Here is a 19,514-nt window from a genome sequence, read left to right on the forward strand (position 1 = left end):
GCATGAGTGGACCTATTTTCACTAAAGGATAGGAAGTCTTGAATCAAAAACATATACAAAACCACCACAAAGCATATCTGTAGTATTTCCTTAAAACAAGATTGCATCAGAATTCAGTTTAATCCGATGCACACCTACTTGAATTGTCATGATTTCAGTAGGACTGTCTTATTTGTATGTGTGCAATGGGATTATAGTTTTAGATTTCACTCCATCTGGTAAAGAAATATATATTTCCTTGCTAGATCAAAAACTGCCAAAGGGAAATGAACCCATAGTCTTGCAACATGCACAAAAGGAAGCACATTTCCATCTTGCCTTAATATGTAAATTCTTTACACATACAACTCCATCAGTTATTTTGGGGCGGCATATTCTCACAATATTTAATTGTGACTGGCTTCCTCTAGCTTTACACACACACACACACAAATATATATATAATGATTTAATATGATGGACTAAAATATCCATCCATCACAGTAACAGGAAGCCATGGGATGTATTGTGTATTTGTTGTAATTATCACCTGAAGTGGTGCATTAATAGTGCAAAACTTATTTTGCTACCTATTATTTGATCTTATTCCTATGTAAGCCAGTGTTTCTATCCATATTCAGGAAAACAACTGTGATAAAGAATACACTACTGTATGAATGTTTTCAGATCCCACAGCTAATAAAAATGGAAACATCTGGCAATTAACTCTTCTCTTCTTACAATCTACAATCTAAATCCTATTCCACAGGAAGACTGATGCTGTCAAATTATATTTTAACACATCTATTAAGTAGCCCCACCTAATAAAGAAATTCTGCTTCAACCCTGGATGCAACAAGTGTTTTTCATGGGCCACAGAGATTTAGCCACATCCTTTCCCTTCCCATCAGCTCTGCTGAGGATTTCTGCCTTCTCCCTACCATTAGCAGAAGAAAAACAAGGATTGTAAGGAGGACCCTTGGAAGAAATATGGGTTCACTGCTTCCCCTTCTCAAGCTCACTTAGGTTCTCACTGTTAATCACAGTAGGAAAGCAGTGATGCTGAACAGATTCTTTGGAAGTGGAAGCCTTGCCCTCCTCTTTCCAAGTGATTGTTCTAAAAATATGCAGATTTTTAATTGCCATTATTTTTCATCATCAAGTATCTGATCAGCTGGGCTTTGAGAGGAAGCACCAGAGTACTCTGGTTCATATCAACGGTGGCTAGGGGTTTTATGCAGCCAAAGGACCATAGGTTATTATTATTATTATTATTATTAGATTTTTATCCTGCCTTTTTTTTTAATTTGGTCAACTCAAAGCAGTGAACATACTTAATATTCCTGCCCCCTATTTTTCCACTACAACAACCCTGTGAGGTGGGTTGGGCTGAGAGAGAGTGACTGGCCCAAAGTCACCCAGCCAGGTTTTATGCCTAAGGGAGGCCAAAAACTCACAATCTTTTGGTTTCTAGGTCAGTATCTTTACCACAACACCAAACTGGCTCTCTCATTGGTTTCCATCTCTGAACTAGTAATTTGGAACTGTTTTCCTGTAAGTGTCAACAGTAATAAAGCAGAAAGTGTAAAACTTTAAAGTCATACCTAGGTTGCTTTAACGTCCCAGTTTGCTTCATGGAGCCAAATCACACAAGATCAGCAGGGAATTGCGTGCTTCCTCTTCAGAATATGCAAGTTTGCCATTCTACATAAGGCTAAAAATGAAGTTTATTCAAATTCTTCTAAGTAAACTAAATCTAACTGACCAACTTCGGTAGCACCAGCATCTACATTTTACTAAATAATGACTAAACTATACTGACCATGAGATGAGGGAATACAGAAGTGTTTATTGTGATACAAAATTTTGAACTGAAGTTTTAAAATTCAAAATAAGATACTTTTATAATTATTTTTACCAATATTAAAAACTCAGGCAAAAGACCTAATGAAACTAGTGTTCACAACAAATGAAGGGCATTGGAAATATCTCTTAGTGGAGCATTTCCCACTCTACAGATATACTGGAGTTGGCACTTAATGGAATAGAACATTACTAAGTGATCATTAGCCTTATATCCACAATCTCCATCCTGGGTGCTTGCAGTGTCTCCTTCACAATAAAACATAGTATTATGCAAGGAATAGAGGCATAAGGGTCTGGGGAAAATGAAGAGAATTAGCTGCAACATTTACCTTAATTAGCCTTCACCCTACATCTTATTTATTAAAACCAGAATTCTTTCTTCACCTTCGTCATGGATATCCTGCACAACTAGTTCCACATTTCAGGCTTAAGTTTCTTAAATTGTAATCCTCCCACAGTCTCTTCAAAAACAAGAGATTTTTAAAAGCCATTTGTTATATGGGACAAAAGTTTGCAAAAATTAAATATCATTCTTGAGGTTTTGGCTGTACAAGCACTTCATATTATGAAGAAAACATTGTGGATTTTTAGTATAACCTACATGCACTATTTCTAAAAGCAAAAGCAAAACTAGATTTGCAAGTAGCCAATTGCCCAATTGCTCATGGAGACTATGAATCTTTCCTAAACATAAGACAAATATTTTTTTGTACATTTGAGAAGATGAACCAGCAATTACAAATATATGTTTAGGTACATGGAGAGGGTAGCAGAATGTTTGTCCATCAGTAATTTAAGGAAATTTATAGGGAAAAATAATATATTAATGCCAAGATTTTCTGCAATCTTAATTGTTAGTTATAACAGGACTTAGAAGAGAATTACAGTATTTCAAATTGTAATATGATAGCACCTGTCAACTCTAAAATTCTTTTACATAGATGGGCCCCATAGGTTTGAATATTTTTCTATTACCAGTATATTTTATAATCATATATAAGTAAAATGACAGTAGAAACATGATCAGTGTTAGCAATGGGAAGTTATTGGAAGTTTATAAATTCACTCATGTAAAATAAAATAAAACTCTTGAGAACTTGTATTTCTAACGTGAATTAGAAAAAAGAGGATATTATCTCAGAGACAGTATAAATAATGCTTTATTTGGAGAGAAAGAGAACATGCAAGATGCATTTCCAAAGACTCAATAAGATAAAGTCCAGATATTGAAAAGAGGATACATCTGCTATCCAGGCAAGAGAACAGAAGTATTTTCCTTTGCTTCTTTTTTACTATTCTAGCAGTCATAAATCTTGACTGCACTTCCATTTATGGATGTCTGTCTTAATCTAAAGAGCGGAAACTCATATTTGTATTATTCAACAAAATATAGAGCATAATCCCCCAAATACAGAGAAATAATAATAATAATAGTAATAGTAAAAAAAACATTTGGAGCACCTCTTGAACGCCATCAGCATTGACAAAATCACCGTCAGTCAATTCCAAAAGGCAGCTTTACTTGGAACAGCTTATATCCTGTCACAATACCTATAACACTATCAAACAACATCTGCCTAACCCAGGTCCTCGGGAAGAACTCGATAGGTAGATAAAAATGCCAAATCCAGTCTAAACATCTGGCTGACTGTGCGACCAACCATAATAATAATAACCTGGAGACAGCAGAAGAGAAAGAACTGGAGAAAATCACAAAATATAAAGACCTGCAAATAGAAGTAGAACGACTGTGGCAAAAGAAAGCAAAGATAGTACCAATAGTAATAGGTGCCTTGGGTGCAATTCCAAAACATCTGGAGCACCACTTGAATACCATTGGCACTGACAAAATCATGATCAGTCAACTGCAAAAGGCAGCTTTACTTGGAACAGCTTATATCCTGTCATGATACCTTTAATGTTATTAAACAATATCATTTGCCTAACCCAGGTCCTTGGGAAGGACTCGATAAGTGGACAAAAATGCCAAATCCAGTCTAAACATCTGGCTGACTGTGCGACCAACCATAATAATAATAATGGTTCACACTTGCTGTTTTATTTCCAGAGAACTCTATAGTTACTGAGAAAGCTGGAAAGAGCTTTGCATATTTCACTGCCACTAAAGCCAGTGATAGTTTCTTTGGCATACTGCATCCTACAACAAAAACTGCAAGTGTGGCCAACCTACTTTTCCATATCTATGACTTTCAGGGTTGGTATCTTTTCCTAACTGATCTCTTCTCCCCCAAGAGAGATTCCTACTCACACGGCTACCTAAACGGGATCGCCCCTTATCTTCTCCTCCAGAGATTCAAAAACTTACTCCTCTCCTTGTAGGAACTTGGGCACTCATGCCCCTTCCTCTATGGGGGGCAGTTGCCCAACTGACTATCTTGTTTTAACAGGGCTCAAAGAACTCTCTTCGCTAACCTATGGGAAGCTGGATGACATCTATCTCCACAGACAAGGCTCCCTTCCCGACTGAGCATGGAAAGCCCTCAAAGTTTCTTTTCCCACACTGGGACGGTCCCGATCTTTGGGCTACCAGTCCAATAATCCCCAAACGTCAAGTACCATAGCGGGAACTTAAGGGAATTGTAGTGCAAAACATTCGGAGGGCACCAAGTTGTCTCCGCTTGCCTTAAGAGGTCCCCGTCGCTGTTCCCACCACCCCTCCGGCTCCCGAGCCTCATCTCCCCCATCTCCGGGGCTCTGTGCCCTGCGCCGCCCTGCCCCGACTTCTGCCGCCCCGCTTCGCCACCCACCTGGCTGCTGCTTTCGGCGGGCAGGTTCCTCAGCAGAATCTTGCGCCTGTTGCTCAGTTCCCGCCTTGTGCTCTGCAGCCTGTGGGCGATCTCCTCCGGGGACAGAGGACGAGGCGACCCGCCCGCCTCCACGGCGGACTCCCCCAGAGCCCCGAGCAAGTCGGGGCCGGACCCCGCAGCTGCCGCCATCTTGCCGGCCCAGATGCGAACACGCTCTCCCTACGCCAGGGGAAGCCGGTGGGCGGGAGGGGAGCCAGGGCGGGCGGGCTGGAGAGCGGGAGGGGCGAGGAGAGCGCAGCAGCCGGCTGTGGTTCGCCGCGGCTGCCTGGGACACAAAGAAAGCGGCGGGCGGGCTCGCGCGCCTCTTTCCCCGGCAGCCGATGCCCCCGGGCGCCGAAGCTCCTCGCTGCGCTCGCGCTCGCTCCTCGCCAGAGGATGCCTGCAGGGCGAAGAACCCAGCGCGCCGTGGTTTTTGCTCGGTCGCCTGCGGAAAGGATGAAGCACAAAGGCAGTCGCCTTCCGCGTCTGTTTGGAAATCCTGCTAGGCAACTCTTCGGTTAGCCAGTTGCTTTTGATACGTTATAAATAGAGAGATGCACCCATCGGCAGAGCAATAGCTTGCGGGCTTTCTATCGTTAAGAGCTGCGTGTCAGAGCAATTAAGGGAAGTGGCAATCGAGATGCCACGATAAGGGAAAACGTTGCCTGTTGAATGGCGTGGAGCCCAAAAAGGGAGGCTGGCAACTTGAAGCGAAAGTGGATTAATGTTTCACCAGAACTAGGATGTTACACAGGGATCTTCTTAAGTTTTTTTTTTACGCACTGGAGTTTAACACTTCAGAAGGGCGGAGTGTTTTAAACAAGGAACAAACTTTCTCGCACTTAAAGACCTTGACCTTCCCTCTCCTTTCTGTTATTTTACTGTGGGAAAAAAAGATGAAGTTTCTGGGGGAATCGAAATAGGTTTCCGGACGTGCACATGTAGCACGTAAAAGATTGGAGATAAAAGGCGTTTCTCCACCCTCTTTGTAAAGTAATGTTGGATTTTATATTAACTCTCTAGAGTTCCCTCTGCTTGCGTTGTTAGGTTCTACTGTAACAACAAAAACACGTTAGAACTTCTAGGTAATATCGGGTGACAGGCTGAATTAACGCTGACCTTAAACATAATCCCATTATTCATAATAACTAATGAAATCCTCTTGTATTACAACAGTTCTCCTAGGAGAGGATTGAAATAAAAGAGATGGAGGCAAACAAGCATTTTCACTGGTTGGATTCACATATGACCCAAAGGGCCTCTCACCACTTGCCTCTAGCCGTGAGGTAAATATGCCTTGGCTTCTCTTTTCTTTTGTGTCCCTGTGACTCTGTCTTCGCCTCATTCCTAGTCCATGAGTGAGAGTTAAATTGTCCTTAGCCTAACAGGTGGTAAAATAGTATTTTTCTCCCTTGTTTCAACAACAGCCAAAGGCAGCCTCAAACTATTTAAAATCCGTTATGCTTTGTCACCATCACCTTGGAGGAAGATAGGCGATTGCAGTGACTTGAGAGATCAGCAGTGTACGGTTTCTGCCAGCTCAGAGTTGGGTGTATAGTATTTCAACTCAGCAAGAGTCATAAGGCACAGTTGGTTGACTGGCTTTTGGTTTAGTATGTTGTGTGAACCCAGGCACTTATTTAACAAACTGTGGTTAAAACAAACCATGACTTAGCCATTTGTATCGCACTGTTCAACATAGCTTTGTAGTTAAGATCGGGTTAAATAAAATTGGATCCCTTTGATGTACCAAGATGCACGTTGGTAACTAACATTAATATTTGGGATTGTCCATTGGTGCTGGTATTTTTTGGGAAGTCATTAGTCAGAGGCTGAGTGTGGCTGCATCAGCTAAAGGCTGCTGCTGAATCCTTTCTACTGGAATTGCTGTAATAAGCCTGACTGCACTGATCCATTCTGGGATCAAATAGAGTAGAATCTGTAACATCCCTAAATAAACAGCCTCCATGCCTAATTGGTTTATTTACCACAGCTGCAAATTGTACATGGCCTGTATTCTTATAGATCTGCAATTATCTTAGTATTCCTTCAATTTAGACGAGCATGTTTTCAAATATTATTTATTCAAGTCTGAAGCATCTGAAATATGAGATGTTGCACATAGCATGATTGGCTAAACCAGGATATAAGTCTGCCATGGCTTAGTTCAGGGTTCTTCAAAGTGGTATCAACCCCAAAGGGTCAAAGGGACTATCCATTGTTGTTGTTGTATTATGTGTAGTACTATTAGTTAAAGTACTATTTGTTATTTTCATATAACAAATGTTTGGGGGTTGATGAAGAATCTGGAACTTCATGAAAGGGTCAATGAGCTGAAAAGTTTGGGGACCCCTGGTTTAGTTAATACTTCTGTATGATTTCTGCTGAAGCAGATTCTGTCACACAGGACAGATAAAGCAGAAGAAAATCTTCTCCACCAACTATGAGATTTTTCCGATACATCCAATGTGCTTTCCCACCACCCTCAAGATAGGAAGAAAGTACACTGCTTTGAAAATGTGGTTGTTGGTCACAATAAGGGAAATGCAGAGCAAATGGCAAATGCAGCAATGGTTAAGGAGCAGGGAGGGTGAAGGATCCCTGTCTCCCTGTCTTTTTCCTCTTCCCCACCCATGCGAGGTAGGTTGGGCTGAGAAACAGGCCCAAACTCACCCAGAGAGCTTCCATGGCTGAGGAAGTCCAACACCTTAACTACTGTGCCACATACAGATACATTATTGCTAGGTTGGGCTTCAACATAACAGGAATGCAAAATTAATTATTCATTATCAGCAAGAACTTATATATCCCAATCATAAGAACTAGCATGATGGAAAAATAATTAGGACCAACATGAACCAATAACTGTTACAGGTGACCAAAACATTCTGTACAGAAATGTCCCACGCACAGAATTGCTTGTGTTGGGTGCTCCATGCCCAAACTATTTCACATGCTTTGGTCCATATCAGGAACAAAACTGGTATAGACTGAACCATTATTTGGGGCAGAAGCAATTTGAGAAGGGGTAAGAGTGGAAAAAAGCCACATCTGAAGGGTTTCCTGGGTAACTTGCCTTATTCTCTCCATAGAATAGCAGAGATTCTTCTGGAATTTGTTTCAGCTAAAATTTCAAATACACAAAATGCTCCAGGTTTTGCTTCTGCCAAGCTCTGATGATCTAAAATGGTTCAGCATAACTTCCATTAGCTTCTGCTTTGAAACAGAATGTATATTCCATTTAGTACACATCCCTAGTTTTTAGTTTCTTTTTTATAAGAATTAATATGGATTCTCTTGGACTCACAGTTCTTGCTTGAACAGCAGATGGAGGCTGTGGCCAGGAAGGCCTCCATAAAATTACATCTTATGTACCATTTGTGGCCATTTATATAACAGGAAGTGTTGTTCTCAGCCACTGATACCCTTTGCAATTTGCTCTACGTTAGGCTGCACTTGAAGTCCATTCAGAAACTTTAGCTGGTTCAGCATGCAGCAGTCCAAATAGTTACGGAAGTACCTTGGTTCACCCATGTTACACCAGTACTATGGGAGCGGCATTGGCTGGCAGCTTCAGGGTGCAATTCTAGTTACATGGCTAGGTTCTCAGTAACTTGGAGACCTCTTTTTCTGAATTGAATCTGCCCAACCAGTGAGATCTAGTACAGAAGGCTTTCTGAGGGTCCCAATGTTGAGAACGTCATCTACAGTGACCCCATGTTTAAGCCTTTCCACTGTGGTCCCTGCTTCTAGAACACTTACCTCCACATATTTGGACTACCAGCTCCCAATTATATTTTCAGTCTAGGAAACACAGCTCTTCAGGCAGGCATTTTGAGATGCTTGAAGAACCTGCTGCCTGAACCATGACACATCAGGGCCTTGCTGTTTATATTACTTTGCCATTGTTAGTTATTAACAAGTCTTGGTAATTATTGTTAATTAATAATTGTTAATATCTTTGTAATTGTTTGTATTTTACATTGTTTGTAAGCTGCTTGAAGCTTTTGGAAATGGAACAGCATATAAGCCAAAGTAATATACATATACATACATTTTTTAACTATATAAAATCAACTGCTGGCTTGGGTCGCTCATCACATGAAGCCACTATTTGTTATTCTTGCTAAACTGGAAAAGGCTGATAGGAATCGACAGGATGGCACATGGGGCAGATGGGGCAATGGATACTTTAAACCCTAACTCCACCAAATTAAAATGAATTACTTTAAAATTTTAAAAAGGTCAACATTTGGCAAATGTTTGTGATTTGAGATTTTAGCTGGGTCTGCAAACATGCCGAGTCCTGTACTAAAACTATTTTTATTTATTTATACCTTGCCATTCTACTCAAGTGAACACTCAACAATCTACGTTACAGTTAGTCTGTTGCATGAATAGGGCCACTATTTTACTTTAGGTGTTATTGTACAGTAAATTGCTTCTTTTGACCATGAAGCAATGAGCAACCCATGTATATGGAAACAGCATTTACCTTTGGATATAATAAATAATGCTTAACCAAGAGAACAGGCCAGTATCCAGAATGTATAGGAACTTATGTCTATGAGCTCAAACCATTTTTTTAAAAATTCAGCCTTTAGTACATCTTGTTATTCCAAAAGTTCTGTAAATAGTTCTGCTTACAAGGTGTGGCTAGGTACAAGGAGAGTAGACCTGTGTCAAACAAACTCTGTTACAGTACATCACAAGAATTTTGGAATAATTCATCCTGGCCACCCAACACATCAAAAGCAGTATTAACTCAAACATTGCCTATCCCTCCTAACTGTAAAAGATCATCAGTTAAAGGCCATTCATCACGGACAATTAAAAAGACCTAACTCTCCATTACAACAGGGAAATAGGAAGAGAATCAGGCAGGATGTCAACAATAACAGCAACAAAGGATAGAAGATTTTGGAAATACAGTCCATTGCCAATCTTGGCAGGTCCAGCATCAGCATTCAACAGCTTAGTTGGGGGTGACAGCAGCAACTAGCCATTAACATTTCATACAAAATCCTGGAGCTACACTCTGTTGCAACATTTGAGAACAGCAGGGAATTAAAATGGTAACTGGAACAAGATATGTAGTATCAGAGATACTTTGGAAAATTCAAAGGTTTGCCACTGCTGTCACTTTGAAAGTCAGAAACCTATCAATCACAGAGGGTCTGTAGGGTAAATAACCAGAAAACACTTTACCAAAGACCTGGACTTTCATGTAGAGACCGTAAGTATAATATCCAAAATATATTTGAGTTAAGAATCTATTCCTTTCCATATTTAAATGTGACATGCTGGAGCTTCAAGTCCTAGTCCCACCTTAGGCGTGAAAGCCGGCTGGGTGACTTTGGGCCAGTCACTCTCTCTCAGCCAAGGCTGGTTTGAGCGACAAGCTACTCGGTCAATTCCTGTTGCAACCAACGGATCAACATTTGGTTGATCCGAAAAAAGCGGACCCTGCACACATGGGAAAAACGCTAGGAAGAGAAAAAAAAAATGGTGGAGTTTTGAGTACAAAACCCATTACATGTAAGTAAAAAGAATGTGAATGATACACAAAGTAGTTGATAGTATTGATAAACACATAATTCATTAAGCATTACTGGCAAGTGGAAGAGCATCTAGATAAAGAAAAAAATGGTGAATTAAGTGCTTGCTGTTTTAAATAGCATTATTTTTCTCAAGTAACCTTGAGAAATATAGTCATTTATTCAGACATTTTGGCTCTTGGAGGAAGTTGACTTAAAACAACTTTCTTTTGAGCGCAATGAGAGTTAAATTCCTAAGATCCTGTGTGGAAGTGTTTCTCTTTTTCAAAACCTCTTTTTTCCTTCGATAACAGACTGAGATGTTTGAGTGAATATTGGCAGAGCAACTTAGATCTTTCTTCCTTGGGACTGCTTCTTGCTAGGCATGCATATGGAAATGGTAGTTCATTAACTTTTTAGGGAAAGACCAACCTCGGGTGCCTTCACGTCTTGACTCCTGGCGATTGTCTGGACAAATGCATGCAGATTTCTTGGTAACTTTTTCACATTACTTTCTTTTTTTTAGGGCTGAGAGAAACTGGCCCAAAGAAACCCAGCTAGTTTCCAGGTCTAAGGCAAGAGAGTTTCCTGATTTCCAGTTCCAGTGCCTTTAACCACTACACAAAACTAGCCCTCAAGAAAGACCACGCGGGCAGAATATTAGAGTTCTATTCGTTTGGGGAGATGCCTTTAAAATCCAAATGAAAATAGTAACACAGTATGTTTAGGATGCAAACATTTTACAACTATTTCATTTAACAGAAAACGTTCCAGGGGTTACTTCTAGATTGGGTATATTATTAAAAAATATATATTCAAGGTCAGTAAAAGTGTGTTATTAATGTAGGCATTTCCATTTATGCATTTTAAAATGAAATTACAAATTAAAATCTTTGAAATCCATATTATCCACTTCCCATTTATACAGATACAGTCCATTTTCCATTGTGGTTACTTTCAGCCATTATAAAATCCTAGGAATTTTAACAGTTTCCCAGTATCTGATTAACACAGTTTTCTGCAGCAACTGAAACTGAAAATTATCAATTTTTTAAGTATCATAACACAGCAACTGGAATTATTATAAAAGTGTGCTCATGCGGTGTTTGGACTCTTGGAGTGTTTTGTTTAATTCTAAGTACTAACAATCAAATGACAACATCAAAACCACATGGGAAGAGAAGCTTTCTAATCAATTCCATAAAGGCCATATCCTGTTCACACAAAGATTCCTACAGTGAGCACAGATTGTGTCTCAGCTCATATCAGAAAACTCTGGAATTCACATGCAGTTCCCCACTGCTATTCTCAAAATATCTGAGAGTCTGAATATTTGGAAATAAAGATGACAGCTGGGAAAGAATACCTAATGCTGAAGAATTTATATAACTGAGTTCCAAGTTAATATAAAACATTTTATGCCAAATTATGTTTAGACCTGTCAAAAGTAATCCATAAATCCATACTTTACATAATTTTATTCCACTAGAAATTGTGATTTTATACATAGTATAAAGGGAATCATGATAGCACACATATACTTTACTTTACTATACTGTTAAAGAACCATTTTACATAACTATTAAGTACCCTATTATTAAAGCAATATTCAGTTATCTTTTTAAAAACTACATATAAATGAATGTTTATCATATGCACAGTGCAAAAATGTGTTCATAATATTTTAGTCACTTTAAACAAAACACTGTGATTTAAAACTAGCTTAAAATTATATGGCCCATGTGTCATCAAGTCAGATGTTATTCATCTCCTATGAAGAACTAAAACAGTGTTAAATTCAAGATAAATGGGAGAGCAGTTTTATCATTACATCCTGATAATAAACTTTTCAGTGATCAAAAGTTTAAAATGTATTCAATTAATCTCGCAATATTTTTTAATTTTTCCATCATGGGAAAAGGGAACAATTAGTATTTTCAGTTTATCATTCATGAATGGTACTGAACACCGTGTTACTATATTAAATGGAATCTTGCCCCCAAGCTGGAAGATAAGATGGAGGGATTCTTCAGTGCTTTAGCCAGGAGTCTTAGTATTGGTATCACTCTTCATATATATAAATATATATATATTTGTGAAGAAGGGTGATATATATAAACACAACATGAACAAGCCATGTTTATAGTGTACAAAATGACCATGGAAACGAACCCTTAATTATGTAAACAAATCAGCACACAATTTCTTCATTTTCCCTTTATAGCATGGTGATGGAGGGGGTTGAATATCAAGTCTCTTAAGAACCACAGTGTCACCAACACAAATAAAACTTTAGGCTGTATTCACGGAAAGTCTGTGATGCCTTTACTCCCTCCCTTTCCTTTCTCTCAGAGTTCATGAGTGTTTTGAGTTCAATAAATAGTACAAAAATAATCCTTTATTTAAAAATCTCCAGATGCATTGTCCTAGATCCTATACAGCAATTTGTAAGAGCAATGAACTTTTTTTTTTAAGGAGCCCAAACAAATGGAAACCCTGTGGCAATGGCTATTTTTGGATCCAGCACCTTCCTTGTCTCTGGCTGCAATTTCTGTTCTTCCCGTTAAGGAAAGCAAACGTCTTCCTCGCCTTCATCTGAGCAGACTCTTTTCTTGGCTCAGATTAACAGAGTTCAAAAGGCTCAGCTTATTGTGTAAACCTTTCTTCTTGTGTTTGGAGGGCGAACATTCCTACTATTCCATTTAACTGAATGTTATGGCAGGTTCATTCATCACATTAACATCTCCACTTCAGAGCCAGCTTTACATTTTAGAAAGAGAACGTTTTCATCCGAAACAAATCTTGTGATTTTCACCAAAACCATGCCTGGTATAAAGGATGAACGTGAGTTGGCCCCTTGTTGCTTGTCTCACTAGCTGCATTTCCCCCCCAAGGTCAAAGTCATTAGCATTCTGCATCTACTGTGTGTACCGTCACTGCAGCCTGTAAGTGGTGACTATGATGGGGGGCTGGATGGTGCAACCGGTAGTGATGGAACTTGTGACTCAAAAGGGCAGCAGTCTGAGGAGGCGTCTCCAGGTCTAAATCTTCGTCATGATTTCCGACATCTACGCCAGCTGATAATGGATCATTATTGCAGGGAGGGTTTTCACTGTCTTCCTGAGGACTCATGGTACTGTAGCCTGAAAAATAAAGCCACGTGGATCAGGAGGGATGCGTTTGAACAAAAAAGTTCATAATGCTTAGAAATAATCATTCACATTCCTAATTCAACACACTGCAGGAGGGAAAAATCATCACTCAGCTGTGCTGACTGATGCAGGAGTGTTATGTTATTCTAACAGAGTTTAATTTCTTTTCCTTCATATTTTTCTTTGAAATTTCTGATTCTGTACAAAAAAAAAATGTCAGAGCACTCTGGCAAGATTCAAAAGGCAAACTCTGTTATATACTTATTAATTCCTTTGCCTGTGATCATTTGACTGAACTAACATAACTCATTAAGTTTTGAACTAGATATACATTCAGTCAACCTCCTCCATGTTGAAAATGATCACCATAAAACATACCAAATACTTGTCTACAGTGTTTAATATTTCATGTTTTGATTAGCTAAATAAAGGCTTCAATTAACTTCCTATATGGCTGCACAAATATGTTACCTTCAACAGCTTCATTTACTGTAGAAATGATGTAGGTAAGATTTATTTGAGTAACATCCTCAATTTACTGGATTTCAATTTGGTGGATTTCAAGCCACAGCGAAGAGAATCCGTTCACCATTTTATCTACATATAAACACCATTTACACCTGCATAACATCCTATTTGCTATTTAAAAGGCATTTGGGTCTAATGGAAATTCCATCCTCCTGTTAGTTCACAAAACTGAAGATTTACTTTATTCAAAAAAACCCTTATGCATAAATGAATTCCTGCTTCAATACTCCGATGAGTGTACCTCAAACTGTTAGTTTTTTTCTGAAAGTGTATTTATCTTCTCTACCAACTTAGATTTTCAATGGCTTTAGTCAGATTTTTTTAGTTTTAAGTTAATGAGTTTAGAAATAAAATAACCAATATGTTATAGCATGTGTCATACCACTAAAAATATACTTTTTTTCCATTATGAAAGGAATTCTTTGGTATATGCAGTTGCCTGGTCCTAAAAAGCTGCAGGAATTTCAAACTCAACACTATCATGGTAAACATATTTTAAGCAATACAACTATACTAAAAGTGTATACAGTAAGTTTCAGTTGTAAAGTTATCCATAGTTAATTTGGAGTAAAGCCTGTTGCTTAGTGAAATTCACTTTCAAGTGAAATATGCACAAAATTGGGTTGTCCATGTTTACTATTATAGTTTGGACTTTTCTATCTTTCATGTACAAAGTTTTAGTCCATCATCAGCCATGGAAGCTCACTGGGTGACTTTGGGCCAGTCACTCTCAGCCCAATAACTCCCCTTATTGTTGCAGAGAAAAACAGGAGTGGGAGCTTCTGAATCAAAGATAGGTTCTAAAACTAAGAAATAAACAATAAATATCTTACTTCAAATGCATGATGAAAGATAACCTAACATACAGGAAAATTCCTTTGGAAATTATGCCACAGTAAATCGGACATGCCACCACTGAAGTCAGGCTTAGAAGTTCACATGCTCAGGAGACCAATGACAGAGTAGGAAATGACTGCAGGTAGTCGTCGACTTACAACCATTCGTTTAGCGACCATTCAAAGTTATGCTGGTACTGAAAAAAGTGATTTACGACCAGTCCTTGCACTTACAACCGTTACAGCATCCCCGCAGTCACATGATCAAAATTCGGGTGCTTGGTATTTATGATAGTTTCAGCATCCTGGGGGTCACATGATCGGCATTTGTGACCTCCCCAGCTGGCTTCCACAAGCAAAATCAATGGGGAACCATGTGATTCACTTAACGACCACCTGATTTGCTTAACCATGTGATTCGCTTAATGACCACAGTGATTCACTTAACCACCACAAAAATGTTGTAAAATGAGGTGCAGTTACGTAATGCCTCACTTAATGACTGCACTGCTTATCAATGAATTTTCCGGTCCCTATTGTGGTCATAAGTCGAGGACTACCTGTAGTCTGCCTGATCATCTGGGAAAGCCAGAAAAGTACAAATAAGTAAGTCAGTGGGGAAGCCAGCAGAGAAGGTTGCAAGTTGCTGGGGTAAGTCTCCCCCACCCACACACCCTCCCTAGCCTATCTGTGCTCGTGCCATACTGGCCACTCGCACACCCCCACGCACCCTCTCCAACCCACGCAGCACCTCTTGTGCACCCTCGCACACACCCCTCACTCCCTCCCCCACCTGGCAGCAGCCACTTACCTTCCCGCCAACCTGGGACTTGCAACTTCCTGCTGGCTTTTCTACTGTCTGGTTGTGGGAAGCCAGCAGGAAGTTGCCTCACCTAACGACCGTGAATTTCAGTTAATGATGGCAACCAGGACTGCAGGGATTGCTGTCACTAAGCGATACGGTCACAATTTACGATCGCAACGCTTAGTGATGGAAATTCCGGTCCCAATTGTTGTCGTAAGTCGAGGACTACCTGTAGTTTTGATACAGTCATACAGAGTGGGGCTACTCTAAATCGGATAGATGATTGAGTTGCAACAAGCAAAATCAGAACCAGAAATAGACAAACAGTAATCCTCATCAATTTAGCATCATATTAACAATCCTAACCTGGCTTCTCTTCTGAACTTTGCACTTAACAATCTATGATAAAGAAGCCACATTGGAACATACTATAATATATAGCAATCTGAATCAATATAATGAACAGAATTTCTCTTTGATAAGAGAAATTGTTCTGCATCTGCTGAACAATTTCTTCAATACTGTAATTGAGACAGTAGTGTTATCACAGAGAAAACAAAACCAAAATAAATAGCAATTTAAATCCCCTAGGGGAACTCATTTGAGCTTCCTTTCATCTAAGCTGATACTGTAAAGCCTTCATGTGTCTTTAGTTATTGGTAATATTGACTGGAAACAACGCCATTAAGATCCAGAATTCTAGAGTGCATTTCAGCCCATTTACTTGTACTTTGCAACTTTTGAAGTCCCCCTGCAAAGAGTGCAAAAAATAAATGCCCCAAATATGTAAAATTCAGAAAGTTCCTGTCATACGGAACTGCCACCATAAGATGTATGAGTAAAATTGCATATTTAGTAAAATTAACAAAGGGTAAATAGATTTTCAAAGTAAAGTAAGAAAAATAAAAATCACATTGTGAAAAAATGTTACAAATGCCATCTTAGAAGTCTAAAAAATTTAATTGAATATGTGGTTAGGGTTAGGGTTAGGTTAACTGAATTGCATTAGTGCAGCAAATTTATAAGTGTAGGAAAACACAGTCTCCTTTATTAAATATATGCAATTCACCTGTGAAAATACTGTGATTCCATCATATTTTTAGAAATAGTTTTGGGGATTATTTAAGGGTAAGTTAATATAAAAGGTTTGTTTGAGCTAAAGTAGACTCCTGGAGATTTCACAGACATGTCCATGTAGTTTTCTTGGCAACAATACAGAAATGGTTTGCTTTTGCCTTCTTTCAGGATGTTTTTTAACATCACATCTAGCAGGTAGCCCTAGATCAGGGGGCCCTTTAGACAGTCACTCATGCTCTGGTCACCTCACAGCTTGAGTACTGCAATGTGCCCTACATGTGGCTATCCTTGAAGACCACCCAGAAACTTCTACTGTTCCAGCATGTAGCAGTGTGAGCAGAGATGGGCATGCCTCAGTCTGCCCATATAACTCCTATGCTTCGTGAACTGCAATGGTTGCCAGTTTGCTTCCGGGTATGATTCAAGGTGCTGGTTGTTACCTATAAAGCCCTTCATGGCACAGGGCCTGGTTACCTGAGGGACTGCCTTTCTCCCATAGTATCTGCCTGGCCAATCGATCTGGCAAGGCTGGCACACTCCAAGTTCCTTCAATTAAGCAATGCCATCTCTCAGGACTCTGGAAGTGTGCCTTCTCTGTAGCGGTGCCTGACATCTGGAATGAGGTTCCCCGAGATCCAAATGGCCCCTAACCTGCTAGTGTTTCAAAGGACCTTGAAGACTTGGCTCTTCACCCAGGCCTTTGGTGAGGATGACTGAATCCTCCTTTTAACCAGGGTTGTTTTCCTTTGTTCCCATCTGGTTTTGGCATCCTGCCATCTTTACCCTTCTTTTTGTTTCTTGTTGCTTTAAATGTTTTAAACAATTTGAAAACTGCCCAGAGTCACTGGGAGTCGGGTGACATATAAACTTAATAAATCATCAGCATCAGCCTCTGGTGATCTTCCATCTAACTACTACTCAAGCCTGACCCTTTTTAGCTTCCAGATCCACACAGGGTTGGCCAGGTAATGCTACCTGCTTAGACTTGAAGAACAGAACCACATATCAGTAACAGTGGGATACTACTATACTGCTGGTTCAAATGGTTCTTGCTCTTGAAGCCATGTTAGCTATCTTCAGATGTGTTTGCTGTACATGTGAGGGGTGGAAGGTGGCAAGACAGGATGAATATGTCATCCCCACCCCTATTTTTTCTGCCTTTCATGTGTTCAGACTAGTAGTCAAACATGAATACAGTTCCCCATAACCCTGCTTTATTAGAGCTTAGAATTAACAGGGAATTGCAGTCCAGTTAATGCAACTAGCAGTCTTCATACATATATGCAGACATGGAGATTGGACAAAGTAAAGTTGGGACTATCCTCTGCATGCTTTCAAGACCTCATAGGTTCAGGTGGACATCTGAAGAAGGCTAATATTACTGATCAGGCCATTCAGAAAAGGAGAAGCCAGTGGGCGCAGGGCTAGTTAGGAACAGATTTCCTTTAATAGAGGGTCACTTTTGCAAAACTGAGAAACTCCTTCTTACTTCTATATTTATGCTTTCCTGATTTTACATGATTTATGATGACCCTTATTTATTTTTCATCTGCATGTTCTAGTGCAGTGTTTTTCAAAATTGGCAATTTTAAGATGTGTGGACTTCAACTCCCAGAATTTCCCTGCCCGCGTGTTGTTTTCCCATTATTAGCTATATTTACTTTTATGCAATAAAACTCTTTCCAGCTGTTGCCTCTAGATTTAATTCTTTGTTCCTCCCCCCAATGCCAACAAATATGTGTAATATTTTAAATAGCATTGAAGGAAAACAATTCCTTCATTATACACAAAGTTCATTCAACATATTTTTTGAAACTATTTCATACATATCAGGTTATTAAATGCAATTTAATTATGGTAGAGCAGAGAGGAGGACCTTAATTCTAGTAAAAGCAGCTAATGAACATGTTAGCCTCTAATCTTCTGCCATCCTCTGAAAGTAAAAGGAAGTAAGCAAAAGGAAAAGAATTGCAATCCAACTGTTCCGAGAGGCATTCAAAGAGACATTCCAATGGTGGCACAATCAGAATTACTGGCTATTGTTTAAACTCACTGCTCTCTATGTTGCTTCTAGGGAAGTACCGAGGAAAGGAAATTATGCAATGCATTAGGCTATTTCAAATATTAATTTTACAATCACATGTAGCGTACAGGAAAATTTGTCAAGGAAGTATTATTGTCTAAGCTCCCTGTCAGAAGTGTATGTTGGAAACAAACCAAGGTTTGATCTCTTAGTTATTAGGGACCAACTAAATCATGCCATGTAATTTAGTTTTCTCATATACTCATATGGCCTAAAACTTGATATTTTTTATAAACAGTACTTAATGTTGCCACAGAAATATAGCATAGCATTTACATTTTTTAATTTTAATTTTTAATGGTACTAAAGAATACAATTCTGTATCTGAAGAATACATGAAAGCATCTAATCTGGCTTGGGTAGGGCTGCCATTTTTCTTTTTAAAATTATGAAACTTGTCATGGAGTACTTTAAAAATACATTATTTATTTTTACCAGGGTATTTGTTGCAAAGATTTTTACATGTATGCGTTGCAAGGATTTTCTACTTTCTGCCTTTTCGATGTAGTGTTTGTATTAACTAGAAATATCACAGGGTTTGCAGTCATATGAAAGACACAAGGGCCTGCATGTTTCAATCAGTGATTACTGTCACATACTGAGGGAACATCTAGAAACATTCAAGGACTCCAAGAAATCAAATACAAAGTCCTCATCCTGCCCTTGCAGCACATTTAGTATATCATACTGTATTTATAGTGAAAGTGATATGAAGATACAGCTGATAGCCCTGGCAAAAAAAATATGCCAACCTGACATTAATCCTCTTAGTGGACTCATCAACTTGATACAAGATGGAAGGTTTAGCAACAACTGTCCAGCCTTACTGGTGATTGCTCAATTA

The 19,514-nt window shown here is 39.2% G+C and overlaps 2 protein-coding genes and 1 long non-coding RNA gene across 7 annotated transcripts in view; 1 reads left to right on the forward strand and 2 right to left on the reverse strand.

Annotated features, from left to right (window-relative positions):
* Positions 1-4,968, reverse strand: part of RAVER2 (ribonucleoprotein, PTB binding 2) — a 52,083-nt gene extending 47,115 nt beyond the window's left edge. For all 4 annotated transcript variants that reach the window (XM_088153639.1, XM_088153638.1, XM_088153637.1 and 1 more), the window contains exon 1: positions 4,614-4,968. In XM_088153639.1, coding sequence (XP_088009765.1) covers positions 4,614-4,802 — 189 coding nt within the window. In that variant the 5' untranslated portion in view covers positions 4,803-4,968. The remainder of the gene's footprint in view (positions 1-4,613) is intronic.
* A 123-nt stretch (positions 4,969-5,091) lies between these two features.
* LOC148214176 (uncharacterized) lies at positions 5,092-10,962 on the forward strand. The gene is made up of 3 exons (XR_015798397.1): positions 5,092-5,169; positions 5,829-5,938; positions 10,716-10,962. It is a non-coding gene; the product is annotated as an uncharacterized LOC148214176 (long non-coding RNA).
* A 176-nt stretch (positions 10,963-11,138) lies between these two features.
* Positions 11,139-19,514, reverse strand: part of CACHD1 (cache domain containing 1) — a 121,465-nt gene continuing 113,089 nt past the window's right edge. For both annotated transcript variants that reach the window (XM_088153634.1, XM_088153633.1), the window contains one exon: positions 11,139-13,332. In XM_088153634.1, the coding sequence (XP_088009760.1) occupies positions 13,094-13,332 (239 nt within the window). In that variant the 3' untranslated portion in view covers positions 11,139-13,093. The remainder of the gene's footprint in view (positions 13,333-19,514) is intronic.

This window comes from Python bivittatus, unplaced genomic scaffold, assembly GCF_059951505.1.
Source record: "Python bivittatus isolate LINGU-HERP-01145 unplaced genomic scaffold, Pbiv_v1 ctg000700_np1212, whole genome shotgun sequence".
Taxonomy (NCBI): Eukaryota; Metazoa; Chordata; class Lepidosauria; order Squamata; family Pythonidae; genus Python; species Python bivittatus.